This window comes from Dryobates pubescens, chromosome 5 (assembly GCF_014839835.1).
Source record: "Dryobates pubescens isolate bDryPub1 chromosome 5, bDryPub1.pri, whole genome shotgun sequence".
Taxonomy (NCBI): Eukaryota; Metazoa; Chordata; class Aves; order Piciformes; family Picidae; genus Dryobates; species Dryobates pubescens.
The window spans coordinates 1,993,890-2,017,500 of NC_071616.1; the positions used below are offsets into that span (position 1 = coordinate 1,993,890).

The 23,611-nt window shown below is 50.8% G+C and overlaps 2 protein-coding genes across 2 annotated transcripts in view; both read left to right on the forward strand.

Moving 5' to 3' along the window:
- Positions 1-1,967: 1,967 nt before the first annotated feature.
- On the forward strand, positions 1,968-12,589 carry LOC104302569 (GLIPR1-like protein 1). Its single transcript, XM_054162144.1, has 6 exons — positions 1,968-2,138; positions 5,550-5,795; positions 9,612-9,715; positions 11,086-11,171; positions 12,299-12,325; positions 12,432-12,589. The coding sequence occupies exons 1-6, from the start codon at positions 1,968-1,970 to the stop codon at positions 12,587-12,589; spliced, it is 792 nt and encodes a 263-aa protein (XP_054018119.1).
- Positions 12,590-21,301: 8,712 nt separating this feature from the next.
- The window catches only part of LOC104302564 (glioma pathogenesis-related protein 1), a 14,333-nt gene continuing 12,023 nt past the window's right edge, over positions 21,302-23,611 (forward strand). Inside the window, exon 1 of the mRNA XM_009903082.2 lies at positions 21,302-21,557. Within this exon, the coding sequence (XP_009901384.2) occupies positions 21,378-21,557 (180 nt within the window). The 5' untranslated portion in view covers positions 21,302-21,377. The remainder of the gene's footprint in view (positions 21,558-23,611) is intronic.

A 23,611-nucleotide genomic window follows, 5' to 3' on the forward strand; every position in this document is an offset into this window, starting at 1 on the left:
GGAGAAGTGACAGCAGATCTGCCTGAAGTGGATTTTATGCAGGGACAATGATTTATTTTATTCTATTGCTCAGCAAATATTATCAGCAAATCAGAAGCAGGTAAAGTGTTGACCCTTTTTTCTGGGTTTTATTTTCAAAGAGTTTGATCTAGAGGAAAATGCAGCTGCTATATAAACTACAAGTCATCAGGCAAAACAAGCAGCAGTAGAATTTACGAAGCACTCCAAGTCTGACACCAGCTGGCGAGCACGTGGTAGCAGCTCAAGCCTCGCTTCTTCTGCCTGTGAAAGGTATTACTGAGCAAAAGCACAGGCACATAGTTTGGAGCATTACTGTGACTATAAGCCTCTTGGTTTAGAATGCCTTGGAAGGCATCAATGAATCACTGAGCTACCTCAACAAAGCGTGCTTTTTGTTATTGTCTAAAAGAGAAGTGGACCTTTGGACCTCTGTACTCTGCATTGGTTAGGCCACACCTTGAGTGCTGTGTTCAGTTCTGGGCCCCTCAGGTTAGGAATGACATCGAGACACTTGAAGGTGTCCAGAGAAGGGCAACAAGGCTGGGGAGAGGCCTTGAGCACAGCCCTGTGAGGAGAGGCTGAGGGAGCTGGGGTTGCTTAGCCTGGAGGAGGCTCAGGGGAGACCAAATTGCTCTCCACAACTACCTGAAAGGTTGTTGTGGCCAGGAAGGGGTTGATCTCTTCTCTCTAGCACCCAGCACCAGAACAAGAGGACACAGTCTCAAGCTGTGCCAGGGGAAGTTTAGGCTGGAGGTGAGGAGAAAGTTCTTCCCAGAGAGAGTCATTCGTCATTGGGATGTGCTGCCCAGGGAGGTGGTGGAGTCACTGTCCCTGGAGGTGTTCAAGAGGGGATTGGACGTGGCACTTGGTGCCATGGTCTAGTCATGAGGTCTGTGGTGACAGGTTGGCCTCGATGATCTTTGAGGTCTCTTCCAACCTTGGTGATACTGCGATACCTTGAGCTAAAAATCCTCTGCTGACATACACTGACACAGCTTAATGTGGGTTTACACCATTCACACTCAAAGGAGCTGTAAGCTGTTTTGCCCGTTCAGTGCTATCTCTTCTAAGCAAGCATCTGGAACTCTCTCCAGTATGCCACCTGACAAATCCCATCTATTTCTGTGCTGACGTTCCCAACAGTAAAGCAACCCTTGGCTTCCTTACTGCCATTCTTAACACGCCCAGAGACTTTTTCCCTCTGACACCTCACAGCTGCTGCCTGTTAAGCGCAACTCATTGTACCCCTCCAGGCATTACCCGTGAAACAGCCCCGACGAGATAACGCTTCCACTTACAGGCTGTTACCTGCACTTAAGTAACTTTCAGAAGACAAGGAACCGAAAGAGTAATGAACTGGGACAGCAGAACAGAGAGCGGTGCGGCGGGGTGGAAGGTTAGGGCTCGGTGCTCGGAGCCGCTTGACCAGGCCTCCCACTCATCACCGGCCGTGTACAACACCCAGCGCCTGGCAGAAAGGAGCCGAAGCACGGCTCACTCCGTTCCCGGGGGCTCCCCTCAAGCTCGCCCGAGACAGCGAACCTCAAGCACGGCCCCGGCTCCTGCCCCTGCGATGCTGGCGGGGATCCCAACAGCCGGCGAGGCTCTGGCCGTCCCGCCCGCCTCGTCCCACGAACATCCTGGGCACGACGACGGAGACGCACAGCACCAGTACCCGCCGAGACCACGACCTGCCGGCGGCACCATCCCCGCCGCCGGCACCATCCCCGCCGCCGGCACCATCCCCGCCCGCAGCACCGCCGCGGCACCGCCGCACCGCGCGCGGCCACGCCCCCGCCCCCCCCCGCCGCCCCGCGCCCGGGGCCGGCAGGCGCCTCGCGCCGCCCCGCTCGAGGGCTCGGCGAAGGCTCTGGAAGGAAGCGGCCTGAGGGCGAGGGAGAGAGAGAGGCGCAGAGAGCCCCTGTGAGGCGCCGGCCGCTGGCGCCATGAGGCCCTGGGCAGCGCTGCTGGCCTTGTGGCTGGTGCTGAGGCCTGCAGCCGGGCAGGTGCCCAACCTACCGGGCATTAGGGATAGGGGTTTCATTAGGGAGTGCGTGCAGGTCCACAACAGCTTGCGCAGCGGTGTCCAGCCTTCCGCCAGCAACATGCGGTACATGGTAGGGACAGGCCTGGGGGTGCGCTGGGGCCGCCCCAGCCCCACCGGGGGGAGGGGGGGGATGGGTCAGTGGGGCTGGGGTCTGCTGGAGGGCGCTGGGGAAGGCCGGCGCCGGGATCAGAAAACTTCTTTGACGAGATGCAGCGTTCCCATTTATGTAGCACTTCATGAGGCACACGGGATCGTTCCCCGAGCCCCTGGGCCTGAAAGCAGAATTGTTGTGGTTATTTGCGTGTGAGCTTTCGTGAAGTCACAGCTGCCTAACTACAGAATGGCTCAGGTTGGGAAGGGCCTCAGAGAGTATAGAATCACAGAACTGGCAGGCTTGGAAGGGAGCTCCAGGCTCAGCCAGTCCCAGCCCCCTGCCCTGGGCAGGGACACCTCACACCACAGCAGGTTGCTCACAGCCACCTCCAGCCTGGCTGCAAACACCTCCAGGCAGGAGGCTTCCACCACCTCCCTGGGCAACCTGGGCCAGGCTCTCACCACCCAACTTCTTCCTCACAGCCAATCTCAATCTCCCCACTTCTAGTTTTGCTCCATCCCCCCCAGTCCTATCACTCCTGACAGCCTCAAAAGTCCCTCCCCAGCTTTCTTGGAGCCCTCTTCAGCTACTGGAAGGCCACAAGAAGGTTTCCTGGGAGCCTTCTCCAGACAGCACAGTCCCAACTCCCTCAATCTGTCTCCAGAGCAGAGCAGCTCCAGCCCTCTGCTCCTCCTCGTGGCCCTTCTCTGGACACCTTCCAGCACCTCCAGAGCCTTCCTGGCACAGAGGCTCCAGAGCTGGCCCCAGAGCTGCAGCTGTGGTCTCAGCAGAGTGGAGCAGAGGGGCAGAATCCCCTCCCTGGCCCTGCTGGCCACACTTCTCTTGCTGCAGCCCAGGCTCCGCTTGGCTCTCTGGGCTGCAAGTGCTCACTGCTGGCTCCTGTTGAGCTTGTCCTCCCCCAGCACCCCCAAGGCCTTTTCTTCAGGGCTGCTCTCAAGCCAGTTGCTGCCCAGCCTGTATTGGTGCTTGGGATTGCCCTGGCCCAGCTGCAGGACTTGGCACTTGGTCTTGTTGAGCCTCATCTCTTCCAACCACCCTGTCATGGCGGGGACACCTCAACTATGTTTGGTTGTGCAAGGCCTCATTCAACCTGGCCTTAAACACCTCCAGGCTGTTTAACTCCTCTCTCTACCTATTATCTCATGCTTATCTATGTTTAGCTCTTGAAAAACATAGGAAAGAAGAAAGATGCTAAGTTTTGGCACTTTGGAATTGCTAGGGCCCCAGGCCTTTGAAATGTGAGCTTAGAGTAATAAAACATGCTTAAGGTGACAAGGCAGGTGAGGTAGCTGCTTTGTGTTCAGTTATCATTGCTTTTATTTGACAGGAACTCTAGTGGAGTCAGTTCAGGCCACTGGGTCTAGAAGCAACAGGTGTGCCATGCAAGGATGTAGTAATACAGGCCAGTGGAAAGTGTTCATATTCCACCCTGAGGAATGTCTCCTTAGGAAGAAAGATGGTCCTGTAGCAGGAGTGATTCAGAAGACTTGGAACCTCCATCAAAAGCAAGCATGTGAACTAGAGTACCAGGGCTGAAGATGATTTCTGGTGGGAAGGAAAAGCCTTTGCTTGTCATAACCAAAGCAACTTGAAAATCTTTGCAGGCAGGTGTTAAGCAAAACCAAAGAAGATTTCCTCTTTCCACAAGAGGGAAATTTTATGTGCAATGAACAGCTAAAGTATGCACTTAGGAATATGGTTAGAAAAGACTACAGGCCAGTTAGCAGCAGCCAGTGGAGTTGCTGCAAGGTCCACAGAGAGACTGAGTGAACTTAAATGTACAGTGTTAGGAAGAAGTTCTACCCAGAGAGAGTGATTGCCCACTGGAATGGGCTGCCCAGGGAGGTGGTGGAGTCACCATCACTGGAGGTGTTCAGGAGGAGACTTGATGGGGTGCTTGGTGCCATGGGTTAGTTGGTTAGGTGGTGCTGGGTGATAGGTTGGACACGATGATCTTGAAGGTCTCTTCCAACCTGGTCTGGTCTGGTCCTATTCTATTCTATTCTATTCTATTCTATTCTATTCTATTCTATTCTATTCTATTCTATTCTATATGCCAATAAACTGAGGTAATAAAACACAGGTTCTTCTACATAAGACATAAAGCTTGGTGCTTTAATGACAGAAGAAACTTGCTGACAGACAGTCATGACTGGAAGACAAGGACTGAAGACCACTGAAGTTCAGGAATCAGAAGTTTTGTGCTGGTGGCAGACTGTGAAGTAATGCAGAATGAGTTACTGGCCAGACATTGGCATGTTTACCTCATGAAGCTGTCCCTGCAAAATGCTTCCATGTGCATTTGAATCTTTCCTGTAGCAGGGGTGAGATTTGTGCCTGGAGGCTCTCTTAAAAGTACTGACAATATTTCTACAGCTGAATCTACAGTAGCTGTACATTTTTATTGTGAATTATTTTCTGTGTACCTAATAGAAATCCTTTCTGACCAAACACCCAACCAAACAAAAGGTTTAATATGTAATTTAATTTCTTGTCTGAAGGTAGAAGTGTTTTTAGTTGCCAGAAAGTACTCTTACAAAGTTTTCAGCAGTGAAAGGGGGAAAAGCCTTGTCTAATGAAATCAGTTCATGTTTCTGTGCTGCAACGGGGGAAGCCAGTGAGAATAGAATAGGAATAGTGTGGCCAGCAGGAGCAGGGAGGTCATTGTGCCCTGTCCTCAGCACTGGTTAGGCCACACCTTGAGTCCTGTGTCCAGTTCTGGGCTCCTCAGTTTAGGAAGGACATTGAGAGACTTGAAGGTGTCCAGAGAAGGGCAGCAAGGCTGGGGAGAGGCCTTGAGCACAGCCCTGTGAGGAGAGGCTGAGGGAGCTGGGGTTGCTTAGCCTGGAGAAGAGGAGGCTCAGGGGAGACCTCATTGCCCTCTACAACTACCTGAAAGGTGGTTGTAGCCAGGTGGGGGTTGGTCTCTTCTCCCAGGCAACCAGCACCAGAACAAGAGGACACAGTCTCAAGCTGTGCCAGGGGAAGTTTAGGGTGGAGGTGAGGAGAAAGTTCTTCACTGAGAGAGCTGTTAGCCATTGGGATGTGCTGCCCAGGGAGGTGGTGGAGTCCCCATCCCTGGAGGTGTTCAAGAGGGGATTGGATGTGGCACTTGGTGCCATGGTCTAGTCATGAGGTCTGTGGTGCCAGGTTGGACTCGATGATCCTCGAGGTCTCTTCCAACCTTGGTGATCCTGTGATACTGTAAATAAAACACTGCCACTGGACTAGATAAGGGGCAGCATTTCTTTTCAGAAGGTGCAATGAGTGATACCTATCTGGCCTTTACTGCCTGAGTGATTTAGCTGGTTGAGATTTGGCTGTACCTGAACGTTGCACAACCTCTTCACTGTTCGTGTTTTGCAGAGTTGGGATGCAGCTTTGGCAAGGACCGCGAGGGCCTGGGCAAAGAGATGCATTTTCGAGCACAATACCTACCTGAGTGAGGGGCATCAGGGCCACCCCAATTTCACATCTATTGGAGAGAATCTGTGGGCTGGAACTTACCAAGCCTTCAATGTTTCCAGTGCCATTAACGCATGGTATGATGAGGTGGGGTCCTATAACTTTGCCACGCAGAAATGTACTAAAGTTTGCGGTCATTACCTTCAGGTAAGAGTTGAATGTCTTGTGTGGTGCCTACCAGATGAATCAGTGGAGGCTGTAAATAATACAGAGCTGCATATGGGATTTGTAGTGACTGACAGCCACTTGCAGTGGTTGTACTGCTGGTTACCCCTGCACTCATTCACCTCTTGTCTGCTAAACCATTCTTCTTGCCCACAATATTGGTCTCACTTAAAGCCTCACTTCTCATTTCATAGTATCCATACTACACAGACTTCATAAAATAATAATGGCAAGTTCTCTGGCTGCAAAGCCACACAGTTCTAAATTATCTAAGTCTGGAGAATCATAGAATCATAGAATTGTCAGGGTTGGAAGGGACCTCAAGAATCATCTAGTTCTAAGCCCAGGGCAATGGGCAGGGACACCACACTACAGCAGGTTGCTCACAGCCACCTCCATCCTGGCTGCAAACACCTCCAGGCAGGAGGCTTCCACCACCTCCCTGGGCAACCTGGGCCAGGCTCTCACCACCCTCATGGGCAACAACTTCTTCCTCACATCCGTTCTGAATCTCCCCACTTCTAGTTTTGCTCCATCCCCCCCAGTCCTATCACTCCCTGACACCCTCAAAAGTCCTTCCCCAGCTTTCTTGGAGCCCCCTTCAGATCCTGGAAGGCCACAATGAGGTCTCCTGGGAGCCTTCTCTTCTCCAGACTGAACAACCTCAACTCTCTCAGTCTGAAACACCATTTGAAGTAATTACAGTAACTTCAGAATGTCTGTGGGTACTCCTTAGCAGAAATTTTAATAGAAGGAGGCAGTGCAGCTAAAGTAAATTGTATCCTTTACAAATCTTGTGGGAAAAATAAAAAAGGAGGGGGAAAAAGCACCAAGAGTAAATGTATGATATACTTCTTAGTGATAATCCTGACAGTTCTGTTGAGAAAGTAAAGCTTTTCTGTGAGCAGTATTTTAAATCGATTTCTTCATCTCCCTGGTGGAAAACTAACTTTTGCAGCAGATTTAGTTTCACAAATGAAATGGACTCTTTAGTTTCATATCACTGTACTCAAGGGGCTTCATCTGTACAAACTACAAATGGAAACCCTGAGCAGTATGTTTGCAGTGGAACTGCCACTGGACACAGCAGTAGCTGTGAGGCTCTTCTTGAGTGGACTTTGGATCATGAAATGAAAATACTTTGAGTTACCATAATAATGTACAAACCATTTTTCTTTTTGCACATCCTTTTATTTCTTTTCTCAAATGTTAATTCTTGTGTCCTGCTCCTGACTCTGCCTGGAACAAACTCAAAGATTACATAGCAAGGCACTTTCTGGAACGAATAAATTTGCTGCTCAGCCTTGTCTGCAGGGAATCCTGAAGGGTTTTGCACATTTCTCTTGGGACTGCTGTGCACTTCTAAGCTTTCTTTCTGCTGATTGTGATTGCTAGCTTCTTTCTTGTCAAGTGTAGCTCAGTCCTATCCAACTATTTATGCATTTCAGGCAGGTCTGCAAAGGAAGCCAATCAGTGGTAAAACGAAGCAGAGTATGTGGGTTAAACACCTTGTGGAAGTAAATATTTCTTCAAAATCCATAAGTAAAGTCCCTGCAGGATCTAGGAGTCACCATGGTCTTGAAGGCTCAGACTCAACATTGTGTCTGTGTAGAGCTGCTAAGAGAACCACAACAGAGAAACCTCAGCATGGTGGCATTCTCTAAAATGTGAAACTCTTACATAAAGGCCTCTGAAATGCTGAGCCCTTAGTCCAGGGTTTAGGTAACACCACATTAAGCATTAAGAGCCTTTGCTGAGAAAGGTTTATGTCTGCTGAACTGCTTCTTAGAGTTGCAGTTGAAGAGACAAGCTTAGGGGGATGTTCAAACCAGTTTGTCAGTGGGAGGCCTCTACTCCTTCTACTAGGGAGATACTGAGAGTAATCCACAATGTCTTTTAAGTTTCCCAGAGATGTAATGTATCACCATCCAGACATTGTACATACATGGTTAAACATTTTCACCTGAAATCAGTTTGTTCAGTCACATGCAGAAAGTATAGGAAGAATTGTGTGCAGTTCTGGGCCCCTCAGTTTAAGAAGGATGTTGAGACACTTGAATGTGTCCAGAGAAGGGCAGCAAGGAGGGGTCTGGAGCACAGCCCTGTGAGGAGAGGCTGAGGGAGCTGGCGTTGCTTAGCCTGGAGAAGAGGAGGCTCAGGGGAGACCTTCTTGCTCTCTACAACTCCCTGAAGGGAGGCTGTAGCCAGGAGGGGGTTGGTCTCTTCTCCCAGGCACCCAGTACCAGCACAAGAGGACACAGTTGCAAGCTGTGCGAGGGGAGGTTTAGGCTGGAGGTGAGGAGAAAGTTCTTCCCAGCAAGAGAGATTGGCCCTGGGGATGTGCTGCCCAGGAGTTGGTGGAGTCACTGTCTCTGGAAGTGTTCAGAAAAGGATTGGATGAGGGACGTGGTGCCATGGTTTAGTTGCCAGGAGGTGTTGGGTGATAGGTTGGACTTGATGGTCTCTGAGGTCTTTTCCAACCCTATTGATTCTATGAATCTCCAAGGAAAAAGCAGAGGATGCTGAAACTGGCAGTAAACCATCTTCTTCTAAGTGTGGCTGAAAGTGTGCAGTGCTAAAGATCCCAGTTTGAAGATTACAGCAGACCACTTCTGACACACAGAAGCAGCCCTTCATGCAGTCCTGAGTTATGAACACTGAAACTCATTAAAGGATGTGTTAGGTAGCTGCCACTAATTTAATTGTTGGGATTTACCCAATAATCATGAAGTCTGAAATTGTTCTGTAAAAGACTCTGGCAACTTGCTGCACAGGACACTTTTATCTGGAGGGTGAATGTTTAGAAGTTAATCTTAAAAGGCTCACCAGCAATTAAAAAATACTCTAGAGAAGATGTTACAGAATGGTAATAATAGGTAAGATTGAATAGAATAGAATAGAATAAACCAGGTTGGAAGAGACCTTCAAGATCATTGTGTCCAACCTATCATCCAACACCACCCAATCAACTAACCCATGGCACCAAGCATCCTGTCAAGCCTCGCCCTGAACACCCCCAGCGATGGCGACCCCACCACCTCCCCAGGCAGCCCATCCCAATGGGCAATCACTCTCTCTGTGTAAAACTTCCTCCTAACCTCCAGCCTAAACCTCCCCTGATGCAGCCTGAGACTGTGTCCTCTTGTTCTGGTAGTGGTTGCCTGGGAGAAGAGACCAACCTCTGCCTCACTACAACCTCCCTTCAGGTAGTTGTAGAGAGCAATAAGGTCACCCCTGAATCTCCTCCTCTCCAGGCTAAGCAACCCCAGCTCCCTCAGTCTCTCCTCATAGGGCTTGTGCTCCAAGCCCCTCACCAACCTTGTTGCCCTTCTTTGGACACCTTCCAGCAAGTCAACCTCCTTCCTAAACTGAGGGGCCCAGAACTGGACACAGTACTCGAGGTGCAGCCTAACCAGTGCAGTGTCCAGGGGCAGAATGACCTCCCTGCTCCTGCTGGCCACACTGTTCCTGATGCAGGCCAGGATGCCCTTGGCCCTCTTGGCTGCCTGGGCACACTGCAGGCTCATGTTCAGCCTACCGTCGACCAGCACCCCCAGGTCCCTCTCTGCCTGGCTGCTCTCAGCCGCTCTGACCCCAGCCTGTAGCTCTGCATGGGGTTGTTGTGGCCAATGTGCAGCACCTGGCACTTGGATGTGTTCAATCTCCTGCCCTTGGCCTCTGCCCATCTGCGCAGCCTGTCCAGGTCCCTCTGGTGAAAACAGTGAAAACTTTCCAGATCTTAGACTAGGCAACTGCTGCGTGTAGTTTCTAATTCATTTCAAACCTGTGTTTTCATAGGTTGTTTGGGACTACTCCTATAAAATTGGCTGTGCTGTTACTTACTGTAAGGAAGTTGCAGGAATCCCAGACGCAGCATATTTTGTTTGCAACTACTCGCCATGGTAAGACGCTCGTTTAAATGTTACAAAAGTGAAAGCAATCATCTTCATGTTTAGCTGCAAGTAAGTTAGGTTCTCAGCACGAGATGAGAAAGCACTGGAGAAGGCTCAGCTGATGTTTTAAATGATCTGTTGTGAGACAACACAGCACTGCTGTTCCAAAGGATGCAAACAGATGTCTCACATGCAATGCTCAGTGCTCAGCACAAAGCAGCTAGTGCCTGAGCCAATTCCCTTCCTGCAGAGGCAGCCAGTACTGCCTGCTTGCCCCACCAGCACCCTGCTTAGAGCAAGGTGATTCCCCTCAGTCTGCTCATAGGGTGGTTGCTGTATAATGCAAATTGTTGCGATTGCTCAGGCATGCAAGAGACTGGAATAACAAATTCCAGCAAGGACTGCTGCTGGTGGGTAAGCATCCAGGCTGGAGCTCTCCATTCAGGCAAGCTGGCAAGCTTTCTGTTTGTGTTGCACCTTACTAGCTTTACTTATTGGTAGCTGGGTAAATGCAATCAGAGAAAATACTGATTGTCTAATTCAGTTATTGAGAGAGCCATGAGCATTAGGATGCTCACTCCCTTAGTTTTTAAACTGTCAGTTTTACTGATGAGTACCAAGCAGACAGATCCTGACTTCATCAACTTCATTGACTTCCTTTTTCATATGACACAGAAGAAATGAGAAAGCTGCTGCAGGCAGCTGCTGTCAGAGCTGGGATTACTTCTTGCAGCTTTGTGTGTTTTATAGATGTTCTTCAGTTTTTACACCATAAAAAGATGTGTAAGGAACGTTTTCCTGAGACTGGGCAGGGTAGTAAGTACTGCAGGCTGATCTTTATGTTCAAACACTTTGCTCTGCTTGGATGAGGTACTTAAACGTGTAAGGATTCCACTGTCTTCACTAAGACCCTGTACTCTTAGGCATTTGTGTTTTATGGAGTAAAGGTCTTGTTTCTCAAGGTTACAATTCAACAGTCAGCAGCTCACAAGATTTCTGTCTTTGCTGAATAGTTAAGTTTAAGCCAGTTAGAGTGTGTCAGCTTAAAAATGTTCTGCTCTGAAACCCTCGCTTTTCTTCAGTTAAAACCAAGCTCCATCCAGAACAGTGGTTTTTTGGAAGTTCATATACCAATGGAAAATGGGAATAAAAAGCCTGGACACTTGCCCATGAGCAAAATGTCAGCTGTTAAAGATTTCATTCCTTCCACAGGGATAGAACATTGAAACTTACCAATAAAGAAAATGATGCTGAAGGGTTTTTTTTAATGCATTCCTATCCATGTGTTGTATTTTCCTTGTAGTGACTTCAAGAAGTCATTTGAGATGTTTAACACATCATTTAAGATCATGTGTGAAACTTCCCTTTCTCCTTTGTAGTGGTAATCTGCCAAGAAAACCATATCTAGAAGGAAGAGCCTGCAGTAAATGTGACAAAGGAGACACCTGTGAAAATAACCTGTGCAGTAAGTAAAAGCAAGTGTAAAATGCAGTAGGTAAAAGGTAATGGTACAGCCACCCACTTGGACAAAGCATGTTCCAAGCTTTCTTTTCCTCCTTGATGGTGTTCACTCAAGTCTAATTCACAAGTCATTTAAAGCTCTTCCTAAGGCCATTTACATTGGGGGAATAGATCCTAGAATCATGAGGGACTTTTCAGGGTGTCTTTTTAGGGTGTCTAGCCTGCCTCTGTCCTCCTGACACTTGCCCTTCACATTTTTGTAACCACCAGTGAGGTCACCCCACAGTGCCACCTTCTGCAAGCTAAAGAGCCCCAGCTCCCTCAGCCTTTCCTCATAAGAGGATGTTCCACTGCCTTCAGCATCCTTGTGGCTCTGTGCTGGGCTCTTTCAAGCAGTTCCCTGAGGTCCTTCTTGAACTGAGGGGATCAGAACCGGACACAATATTCTAGATGCAGCCTCACCAGGGCAGAGTAGAGGGGTAGGAGAACCTCTCCCAGCCTACTATCCACACCCCTTCTAATCCAGCCCAGGATGCCTCAGCCTTCCTGGCCACAAGGGCACGTTTCTGGCTCATGGGCATTCTTCTGCCCACCAGGACCCCCAGGTCCCTTTCCCCTGTGCTGCTCTCCAACAGCTCAGTCCCCAACCTCTCCTGCTCCATGGGGTTGTTCTTTCCCAGGTGCAAGACTCTACACTTGCTCTTGTTGAATTTCATTCAGTTTCTCCCTGCCCAACTCTCCAGGCTGTCCAGGTTCCCATTCTCATTCCTAAAACTGTGTTTGATAGAATTTACTGCTCCTGTGTATTCTGAAATTTAAACAGTATTTCTTACTTCCAGAGAGACAGAGAGGATTCAAACTGAAAATGAAGTGTCTGTATACTATGTCTCCATTGTTCTAAACAAGAGCAGCCTCCTGGAGACATTCATGCTCTAAAGGCTTTGGTTTATTTGCTTAGTTCAAAAGTATTTCAGCTTTTGGGGTTTTTGGTAAGGTTTATCCATGGGAATTCTCAGTCAGTTCGATTGACTGTAATGAATCTGATGAGTTTGTTTTACCTAGCTAGTAAGACTTCCAGGAGAGACAAAGCCTGGCTGGCTGTAATGCTTTGGGTTTTCTCCCCTTTTCCAGGAAATCTGAGACGTGATAAAATCATCTGTAAGTATCACCATTTTCACACTGCTACAGATACTCCTTAGTGACTTCACAAGTGTGTCAGAAGTGTCTCCTCCAATAAACTTCCCCTTGACATGCTTGTTTCTAGATTACCCACGGTGGTACCCTCCTTGGGAGTCCAGTGACGGAGCGTGTGACAGAGCCTGTGCCATTGTCATCACTTTGAGAGCACTGCTGCTGGTTCTTACTCCTGTGGCTGTTTATTGTGTCCAAAAGTTCTGTACAAGCTTGCATATGTGTGCCTAACTGGATTTGAGATACACACGGTCTGCTGAAGGGCCTTGCTAATGGGAAAACAAACAACAACCAGGTGGAATTACATGTGCTAAACCTTACACTGAGAAAGCACTGAGCTGAAGGTGGGATCTGGTAAGAGTTTGAGCTTGATTTTTAACTACCAGATCCTCCCAAACTGTGAAGTGCTCTGCTCCTGGAATTCAAGGAGAAAAGAGTGTGTTCAAACTGCTACAACTCATTTAGATGCTGAGGGAAAGCTAACACCCCATGATACCATATTACATACTCAGTCCTGTTTCCTTGAGTGACAATATTGAAAGGTTGTTCTTTAGAAGCCTTGATGGTTGTGGAGTTAGTGCAGCTTGGTATTTATAAGCTAATGCATTTAATGTTGCTCTTTCAAGACCTTTATTGGAGTGTTTTGTTCCTAACTTCCTCTAAACCTGGGGCTTAGTTTCGTTTTTCTTCTATTCCTTGTCTTAGCATGCACTGTTAGTTACCCACAGCCTATTGCCTGTTTTCTGTGTTCTCAAGTTTTCACAATAAAAGTTATTTTACCTTGAAACTTGCTCCAGTCCATTCAGTCAATGCAGATTTTACTTTTCTATCTCCAAGATGTGAAGTCAGAGGCCCACCAGGGGTTAGGGGTTGGAAGGGACCTCTGGAGACCATCAAGTCCAATCTCCCTGCCAGAGCAGGACCAGAGAATCCAGCACAAGTCACACAGGAATGCATCCAGATGGGGTTTGAAAGTCTCCAGAGGAGACTCCACAACCTCTCTGGGCAGCCTGTTCCAGTGCTCTGTAACCCTCACAGGGAACAGAACAGAACAGAATTAACCAGGTTGGAAAAGACCTTTGAGATCATCCACTCCAACCTCTCACCCAGCACCATCTGATCAACTCAACCATGGCACCAAGGGCCTCAGCCAGGCTCTTCCTAAACACCTCCAGGGATGGGGATTCCCTCCTCATGCAGCGCTGGAACCTCCTGTGCTGTATTTTATGTCCATTGCCCCTTGTCATATCCCAGGGTGCAGCTGGGCAGAGCCTGTCCCTGTCCCCTCCCTCCTGACCACCAGCCCTCAGATATTTATAAACATTGATTAAATCCCCTCTCAGCCTTCTCCTCTGCAGACTGAACAGCCCCAGGGCTCTCAGCCTCTCCTCCCCAGGCAGTGCTGCAGTCCCTTCAGCATCCTTGGAGCCTCCCTTGGACTCTCTCCAGCAGATCCCTGTCCCTCCTGAGCTGGGGAGCCCAGAGCTGGATGCAATATTCCAGGTGAGGTCACAGCAGGGCAGAGGTGAGTCTTTTATTAATAAGGTTTAGCTTCACTTCTCTCTGAGAGACAGATGAAATTTATGCAAGAACTGAAGCTTTTCTTCTTTACCAGTATGCCAAACCAGATTTGTTTTCCTTGCTTGTAGCTTCCTCTTTACTGGTGGATGCAAGCAGCAGCTCTGCCTTTTGCCGAGGCCACAATTGCTGTGGCTGGTGCCAGTTTGGGGAAAGCTGTTCTGCAGCATCTCCTCAGATGAGGGCCTACACTCACAGAAGGGGTTGGCAGTCACCCTGAGCAGAGCATGCTCAAAGGAAAGCCTAAAGCACACCTGGAGTGTTGCTCCTTGCTAACAGGCACGGCAGATGGCAGGTTCACTTTGCCCTCTGCCAGCCAGCTGTCAGAGCTGAACCTTGTGAAGCAATTCCACTCCCGGTGGCTTTGGTGGTTCCAAGTGCTTGCACACCCAGAGGAGAGGCTCTGGACAGCTTCTGGCTAGTATTATCTCTAAGAGATTTTTCATTCAAAAACTAAACCCAATCCAAACCACAACTGAAAGTATTGCAGAATTATGAACATGGATGTCCAACCCAGACCATGCATGTCCAACCCAGACCATGCATGTCCACCCCCAGACCATGCATGTCCACCCCCAGACCATGCATGTCCATCCCAGACCATGCATGTCCATCCCCCAGACCATGCATGTCCACCCCCAGACCATGAATGCCCAACCCAGACCATGAATGTCCACCCCAGACCATGAATGTCCTCCCCAAACCATGGATGTCCACCCCCAGACCATGCATGTCCACCCCCAGACCATGAATGTCCATCCCAGACCATGGATGTCCATTCCCAAACCATACATGTCCACCCCAGACCATGAATGCCCAACCCAGACCATGAATGCCCAACCCAGACCATGAATGTCCACCCCAGACCATGAATGTCCTCCCCAGACCATGGATGTCCACCCCCAGACCATGGCTGTCCAACCCAGACCATGCATGTCCTCCCCAGTCCATGGTTGTCTACCCCAAACCAGGGATATCCACCCCAGACCATGGTGGTCCCCCCTCTCACCACTTCTCCAGCCTGCTGATGGTCTCCTTGAGGGCCTTGTTTTCCTTCTCACATTTCTTTGCAGTGCTGTTTGTGCTGGATCTGTTTGCTTGCTGTCATGCTTGGGCCTGACCTAGAAGCAGCAGAGTTCAGTGAAGACCGTGTGGGAGCTCACACCCTCTTTTGATCCAGCCAGCAGTATGTTGCACATGGTAAGGAGGCCCTTTGTGATCCATCTGCCAAATGATCTGTCTTGTCTTGCTGATTTAGCCTGTCTTAGTCTTCATTTGCTGTGTGCTTCCCTTTCCATTTCTGTCAATGGCTTCTGTGTTTCACATATTGCTCTTCACAGGAAATAAAAACAGACTGTTCATGGCATTATAGGCTGGGGAGTGACCTCTTGGAGAGCTGTGAAGGGCCTGGGAGGGCCTAGTGGATGGGAGGTTGACCATGAGCCAGCAATGTGCTCTGGTGGCCAAGAAGGCCAATGGCATCCTGGGCTGCATTAGAAGGGCTGTGGTGAGTAGGTCAAGAGAGGTTCTCCTCCACCTCTACTCTGCACTGCTGAGGCTGCATCTGGAATATTGTGTCCAGCTCTGGGCCCTCAGTTCAGGAAGGACCTCAGGGAACTGCTTCAGAGAGTCCAGCACAGAGCCACAAAAAATATTAGGGGAGCAGAACATCTTCTTATGGAGGAGAGCCTGAGGGAGCTGAGGGCTCTGTAGCTTGGAGAAGAGGAGCCTGAGGGTGACCTCATTCATGTTGATAAAGATACACAGGGTGAGTGCCCAGAGGCTGGAGCCAGGCTCTGCTGGGTGATGCCCAATGCCAGCACAAGGGGCAGTGGTGGAAGCTGAGGCAGAGGAAGTGCCATGGGAACAGGAGGAAAAACTTTTCACTGTGAGAGGGACAGAACCCTGGAACAGGCTGCCCAGGGGGTTGTGGAGTCTCTCTGGAGATACTCCAGACTCACTTGGATGCATTCCTGTGTGATCTGGTATAGTGTGCCCAGGTGGCCAAGAAGGCCAGTGGCATCCTGGCCTAGATCAGGATCATTTGGCCAGCAGGAGCAGGGAAGTCATTGTGCCCTGTGCTCAGCACTGGTCAGGCCACACCTTGAGTCCTGTGTCCAGTTCTGGGCTCCTCAGTTTAAGAAGGACATTGAGAGACTTGAAGGTGTCCAGAGAAGGGCAGCAAAGCTGGGGAGGGGTCTGGAGCACAGCCCTGGGAGGAGAGGCTGAGGGAGCTGGGGTTGCTTAGCCTGGAGAAGAGGAGGCTCAGGGGAGACCTTCTTGCTCTCTCCAACCCCCTGAAGGGAGGCTGTAGCCAGGTGGGGGTTGGTCTCTTCTCCAGGCACCCAGCACCAGAACAAGAGGACACAATCTCAAGTTGTGCCAGGGGAAGTTTAGGCTGGAGGTGAAGAGAAAGTTCTTCCCAGCAAGAGAGATTGGCCCTTGGGATGTGCTGCCCAGGGAGGTGTTGGAGTCACCATCCCTGGAGGTGTTCAAGAGGGGATTGGATGTGGCCCTTGGAGCCATGGTTTAGTTGTCAGAAGGTGTTGGGTGATAGGTTGGATTTAATGATCTTTGAGGTCTTTTCCAACCTTATTGATTCTATGATCCTGGTATAGGTGATGCTGCTCTGGCAGGGGGGTTGGACTGGATGATCTCTGGAGGTCCCCTCCAGCCCCTAGCACTCTGTGATTCTATATTGCTCAGTTTTAATAATGTGAAGGGAATTTCTTGCACCAAGCACCCCATCAAGTGTCCTCCTGAACACCTCCAGTGATGGTGACTCCACCACCTCCCTGGGCAGCCCATCCCAATGGGCAATCACTCTCTCTGTATAGAACTTCCTCCTAACCTCCAGCCTAAACCTCCCCTGGCGCAGCCTGAGACTGTGTCCTCTTGTTCTGGTGCTGGGGGCCTGGGAGAAGAGACCAACCCCCACCTGTCTACAACCTCCCTTCAGGGAGTTGGAGAGAGCAAGGAGGTCCCCCCTGAGTCTCCTCCTCTCCAGGCTAAGCAACCCCAGCTCCCTCAGCCTCTCCTCACAGGGCTGTGCTCCAAACCCCTCCCCAGCTTTGTTGCCCTTCTCTGGACTCGTTCCAGCAAGTCAACCTCCTTCCTAAACTGAGGAGCCCAGAACTGGACACAGGACTCGAGGTGTGGCCTAACCAGTGCAGTGTCCAGGGGCAGAATGACCTCCCTGCTCCTGCTGGCCACACTGTTCCTGATGCAGGCCAGGATGCCATTGGCCCTCTTGGCTGCCTGGGCACACTGCTGGCTCATGTTCAGCCTACCATCAACCAGCACCCCCAGGTCCCCCTCTGCCTGGCTGTTCTCAGCCACTCTGACTCCAGCCTGTAGCACTGCCTGGGGTTGCTGTGGCCAATGTGCAGAACCTGGCACTTGGATGTGTTCAATCTCCTGCCCTTGGCCTCTGCCCATCTGTGCAGCCTGTCGAGGTCCCTCTGCAGAGCCTCTCTGCCCTCCAGCAGATCAACCTCTGCCCCCAGCTTGGTGTCGTCACCTGTCTCTGAGCAAAGATGCAAAGCCCTCTGTTGCTTTATGAAAGCTCATCATGTTTGAGGAACCACAGAATTAACCAGGTTGGAAAAGACTTTTGAGGTCATCAAGTCCAACCTCTCCCCCAGCACCATCTGATCAACTAAACCATGGCACCAAGTGCCACATCCAGGCTCTTCTTAAACACCTCCAGGGATGGTGACTCCACCACCTCCCTGGGCAGCACATCCCAATGGCCAATCTCTGGGAAGAATTCCTTCCTAATATCCATCCCAAACTTCCCCTGGTGCATCTTGAGGTTGTGTCTTGGTTTCCTGGGAGAAGAAACTGACCCCCACCTGGCTAGAGCCTCCTTTCAGATAGTTGTAGAGGGAGAAATTGAATGAGATACAGCAAGGGCAAGTGTGGAGTCTTGCACCTGGGAAAGAACAACCCCATGGAGCAGGAGAGGATGGGGGCTGACCTCTTGGAGGCTGTGAATGTGAAAAGGACCTGGGGGTCCTGGTGGATGGGAGGTTGACCATGAGCCAGCAATGTGCTCTTGTGGCCAAGGAGGACATCCTGGGTTGCATTAGAAGGGCTTCGGTCAGTAGGTCAAGAGAGGTTCTCCTCCCCCTCTACTCTGCCCTGGTGGGGCCGCATCTGGAGTATTGTGTCCAGTTCTGGGCCTCTGGGTTCAGGAAGGACCACAGGAAACTGCTTGAAAGAGTCCAGTGCTGAGGCACAAAAAATGATTAAGGGAGTGGAGGATCTTCCTCAGGAGGAGAGCCTGAGGGAGCTGAGGGCTCTGGAGCTTGGAGAGGAGGAGCCTGAGGGTGACCTCATTCATGTTGATAAAGATGTGCAGGGTGAGTGCCCAGAGGACAGGCTGCCCAGGGGGGTTGTGGAGTCTCCCTCTCTGGAGATATTTGAGACCTGCCTGGATGTGCTCCTGTGTGACCTGCCCTGGGTGCTCCTGCTCTGGCAGGGGGTTGGGCTGGATGATCTCTGGAGGTCCCTTCCAGCCCCTGGCATTCTGTGATTGTGTGAAATCATTATGCAGTGAATGCAGCAATGAGAAATGTGTAGACAAGCTCTGTGGCAAGACCAAAGTAGATCAGCTAAGAGAATTGCTTCGAAACAAAAGTGCCATGAATGTCAGTGCAAATGCAACAGCTCAGCTGGGATTAAGCACCTGGTGGAACTGTAGACCACCACACAGCAACAGGAACACACCCCTGGTAAGAGCAGTATAAGAAGGAGCTAAATGAAGCAGCTGGCTTTGGAGTCTCTCAGAGGTAGGAGCCAGACTTTCTGGTGAAGTCTCAGTGAGACTGCTTTCCACTTCTTGTCTGAGCAGGAAGTCAAGTCTAAAACTTCAGCCCCAACAAACATTCCCTGTCTGCTGCTTCTTTCTTGGCAGAAATATTGCATTTCATGTCTGCTTTTTCACTTCTTTGGTAGAGCCTATCATGTCTTCCAGACAAGGGAAGCTCTGAGCCCATAAGAAGGCTGCACAGAAAAGCACAGTGATCTGGAACTGCCACAGGGCTCTGAAATACAGCACTGAAGGATGACTTTGTTTGTTGTTTCTAAAGCAGTTTGAAGCTGTGAACCTTTACATTATTACATCCAGTCCCAAATTACCCAGAAACAGTCTTTTAAAGAAACAAAGAGATTATAGGGCACACAACAATATAGTAAATCAACCATGAATTTGGTGCAGAGGTGTGATGGGGATGGTCTCTGCCAGCCAGGCTCTAGGGTAGCTTCAGCTGTGGAATTAATTAACCATTTGGTACTCTTAGAATCACAGAATCAATAAGGTTTGAAAAGACCTCAGAGATCATCCAGTCCAACCTCTCACCCAACACCTCCTGGCAACTAAACCATGGCTCCAAGTGCCTCATCCAAGCCCCTCTTGAACACCTCCAGAGATGGGGACTCCACCACCTCCCTGGGCAGCACATCCCAGTGGTCAGTTAATCTTTCTGGGAAGAACTTTCTCCTCATCTCCAGCCTAAACCTTCCCTGGCACAGCTTGAGACTGTGTCCTCTTGTTCTGGTGCTGGTTGCCTGGAGAAGAGACCAACCCCCACCTGGCTACAGCCTCCCTTCAGGGAGTTGGAGAGAGCAATGAGGTCTCTACTGAGCCTCCTCTTCTCCAGGCTAAGCAACCCCAGCTCCCTCAGCCTCTCCTCCCAGGGCTGTGCTCCAGACCCCTCCCCAGCTTTGTTGCCCTTCTCTGGACACCTTCCAGCAGCTCAAACTCTTTCCTAACCTGAGGAGCCCAGAACTGGACACAGGACTCAAGGTGTGGCCTGAGCAGTGCTGAGCACAGGGCACAATGACCTCCCTGCTCCTGCTGGCCACACTGTTCCTGCTGCAGGCCAGGATGCCATTGGCCTTCTTGGCCCCCTGGGCACACTGCTGGCTCATGTTCAGCTGCTGTCAACCAGCACCCCCAGGTCCCTCTCTGCCTGGCTGCTCTCAGCCACTCTGACCCCAGCCTGTAGCACTGCCTGGGGTTGCTGTGGCCAATGTGCAGCACCTGGCACTTGGATGTGTTCAATCTCCTGCCCTTGGCCTCTGCCCATCTGCCCAGCCTGGCAAGGTCCCTCTGCAGAGCCTCTCAACCCTCCAGCAGATCAACTCCTGCCCCCAGCTTGGTGTCATCTGCAAACTTGCTGATGACTGACTCCATCCCCTCCTCCAGATCATCAATAAAGATGTTAAAGAGCATGGGGCCCAGCACTGATCCCTGGGGCACACCACTGGTGCCTGGCTGCCAGCTGGCTGTGGCACCATTCACCACCACTCTCTGGGCTCAGCCTCCAGCCAGTTCCTCACCCAGCTCAGAGAGCTGCTGTCCCAGCCAGGGGCTGACAGCTTGGCCAGCAGTTTGCTGTGGGGGATGGTGTCCAAGGCCTTGCTGAAGTCCAGGCAGACTCCATCCACAGCCTGCCCCACATCCACCAGGCAGTCCCCTGGGCATGGAAGGAGATCAGGTTGGTCAGGCAGGAGCTGCCCTTCCTAACTCCATGCTGGCTGGGCCTGAGCCCTTGGCTGTCCTGCAGGTGCTGTGTGACTGCACTCAAGATGCTCTGCTCCATCACCTTGCCTGGCACTGAGGGCAGGCTGCCAGGCCTGGAGTTTGCAGGTTCCTCCTTCCAGCCCTTCTTATTTCTCTCTGTGATATCCTGGCTGACTCATCTTGAGGTCTCAGGCTGATGCATCGCAGGAAGACTAGAAACACCTCAAAGACAAGGGGGAGGGAGACAAGGAAGAGAGCTGTTAAAACTGAAGTGCTGGCCTGGTGCAGGGTTCTGCACTGTGGCCACGATCACCCCAGGCAGTGCTGCAGGCTGGGGGTGAGTGGCTGGAGAGCAGACTGGCAGAGAGAGACCTGGCAGTGCTGGGTGACAGGGAAGAACAACTGGGCCCAGGACAGATTCTGGTTCAGTAAATGGCAGATCTCAGCCTCATTACAAAAGCCCAACCTGGTGACAGATTCAGTTTGTTAGGTTGTTTTTAGAGACGTTTAGCCCTCAGCCTCTTTTGTTCGTAGTGAGGGAAACAAACCTCTCTTTCAAGCTGGATGGATGGATGGAAGGAAAGGGGGTGGGGAGGGCAAAGAAACCAAACCAAAGAAGCCTAAAGGGCAGGAGAGAAGCTTGCCCACTACAATTAGAGAAAGAAAGAAGAAAGATTAAGAGAGCAAAGCCACCACAGCTCTGATGTGAACTCGTTGTTCAGCTTCCTTATTCTCATAGCAACGTTCTTGACACATGACTCGTTTCCTGTGAGCAGCACCACACTCAATTACCATGGCTAAGATAAGTCCAGCCCACAAGCCCTCAAGCAAAACCTTGCTGCCGGAGCTGCAGCCACCTTGTACGGCTGGAATGCTCTGCTGGTGAAGCTGCGGGATCAGAGGCTGAGAACCATGGCCAGCAGATACTCTGCTTGTGTGCTGGCTTTACTGCACTGCTGGCATGCTTCTCACTCATATGAAGCACCAACCCTGCCTGATGTTGGAGACCCAAAGTTCATCGAGGAGTGTGTGCAAACCCATAACAGATTCCGGTCTGGAGTGAATCCCCCAGCCAGCAACATGCTCTACATGGTAAGGGGATGCTGTACACAGTAAGGGGATCTTCATGAGGGATGTGCAAGTGTGTGCAGTTGTGATAGTGCTGATGATTCTCAGGGGATCACTTCTGTGACTGAATGCATTAAAGATCAGAAGGCTGGAGATGCTCTGCTCTGGAGACAGCCTGAGAGAGCTGGGGTTGTGCAGGCTGGAGAGGAGAAGGCTCCCAGGAGACCTCATTGTGGCCTTCCAGGATCTGCAGGGGGCTCCAAGAAAGCTGGGGAGGGACTTTTGAGGGTGTCAGGGAGGGATAGGACTGGGGGGGGTGGAGCAAAACTAGAAGTGGGGAGATTGAGATTGGCTGTGAGGAAGAAGTTGTTCCCCATGAAGGTGGTGAGAGCCTGGCACAGGTTGCCCAGGGAGGTGGTGGCAGCCTCCTGCCTGGAGGTGTTTGCAGCCAGGCTGGATGTGGCTGTGAGCAACCTGCTGCAGTGTGAGGTGGCCCTGCCCATGGCAGGGGGTTGGAGCTGGCTGAGCCTTGAGCTCCCTTCCTGCCCTGACAGTTCTGTGATTCTGTGAAAGAAAAAAAACAAAAGAAGAAGAAGAAAAAACCCAAACCCCAACCCCCAACCCCCCCAGCTCGCTGGGGGCATAAGAACTACATTTTAAAGCGGAGGGGGGAAAAAAGCTGTGCTAATCAGATGGCTTCCCAGGCCTGGGTATGTGTATAACTGTGCCTGGCTTAATTTCTTAGTTTTAAAGCCACGTTTTCAGCCCTGGACCCCGCGCTGCCCTGGTGCGCTGCGCAAAGCCTCCTCCCCGCCAGGCGCTGCGGCTCAGCAGGCAGGGGGCGGGTGGGGCTGCTGCCATTTGTGTGCGGACCGAAGCACCACCTTTCCTACTCGGGTTGGCAAGGACAGAGACTATTGCCAGGCAATGCTGGAGAGCTTTCTCCAAGCTTTCTGTGCAAGGCTCCCACAGACTGGGCCGCCAAAGCATCAGTTCCGAGGCGCTGGGGCTGCAGGGAAAGCCAAAACACAACCAGTGCGGCAGGAGCGAGTGCTGGAGGCGTCGGGTGCTGTGGTGTTTTGCCTTCCTGCTTTCTCCCCAGCCACATCAGGGGCAGTTCTCTGCAGCAGCCATGCAAAAGATAGCCTCTTGTGATTCAAAATCAACCCAGAAGTAGTAGCCGTGTCTCCTTGCAGATGGTTCGTGACTCTTGTGTCTCTGCTGCTGAGTGGCACATGGGGAACCAGCAAGGAGGAAGCTGCAAATGCTTGCACAAAGCTTATGGCTCAGAAGCTCATTTCTGATTTGTGACATGTTCACATCACCTTTGGTGCTTGACTGGGTATTACCTGAAATACCTTGTTTCTTCTTGGCATAATCTCCACAGATCTCACAGAATTAACCAGGTTGGAAAAGACCTCAGAGACCACCAAGCCCAACCTGTCACCCAACACCTCCTGACAACTAAACCATGGCTCCAAGTGCCACATCCAAGCCCCTCTTGAACCCCTCCAGGGATGGGGACTCCACCACCTCCCTGGGCAGCACGTCCCAATGGCAAAGCACTTTGTCTGTGAAGAATTTCTTCCTCACATCCAGCCCAAACTTCCCCTGGTGCAGCTTGAGACTGTGTCCTCTCCTTCTGTCACTGGGTGCCTGGGAGAAGAGACCAACCCCCACCTGGCTGCAGCCTCTTTTCAGTTGCTCTGGTCCATCTGAGAGAGGGATTGTCCTAATTAGGATCCTTTCCTTTCTGCTTCTCTTTCTTACTAGCTTGCATTAGTCACCACCACAAGAGGACATAACTATGTCTGCAATTAGCAACACCCCAACCAAACTTCCTCCCTCTCCAAAAAAACCCCTTGTGTTCTGTTTCTGGCTGTCAAACACTAAAATGGAAGAGCAGTAAAGGAGCAGACATCAGGGGCAAGCCTGGCAGGAAACTGTCCCTGGAGGTGTTCAAAAAGGGATTGGATGTGGCACTCGAAGCCATGGTTTAATAGTCATGAGATGTTAGCTGACAGATTTTACTTGATGATCTCTGAGATCTTTTCCAACCTTATTGATGCTATTGAAAC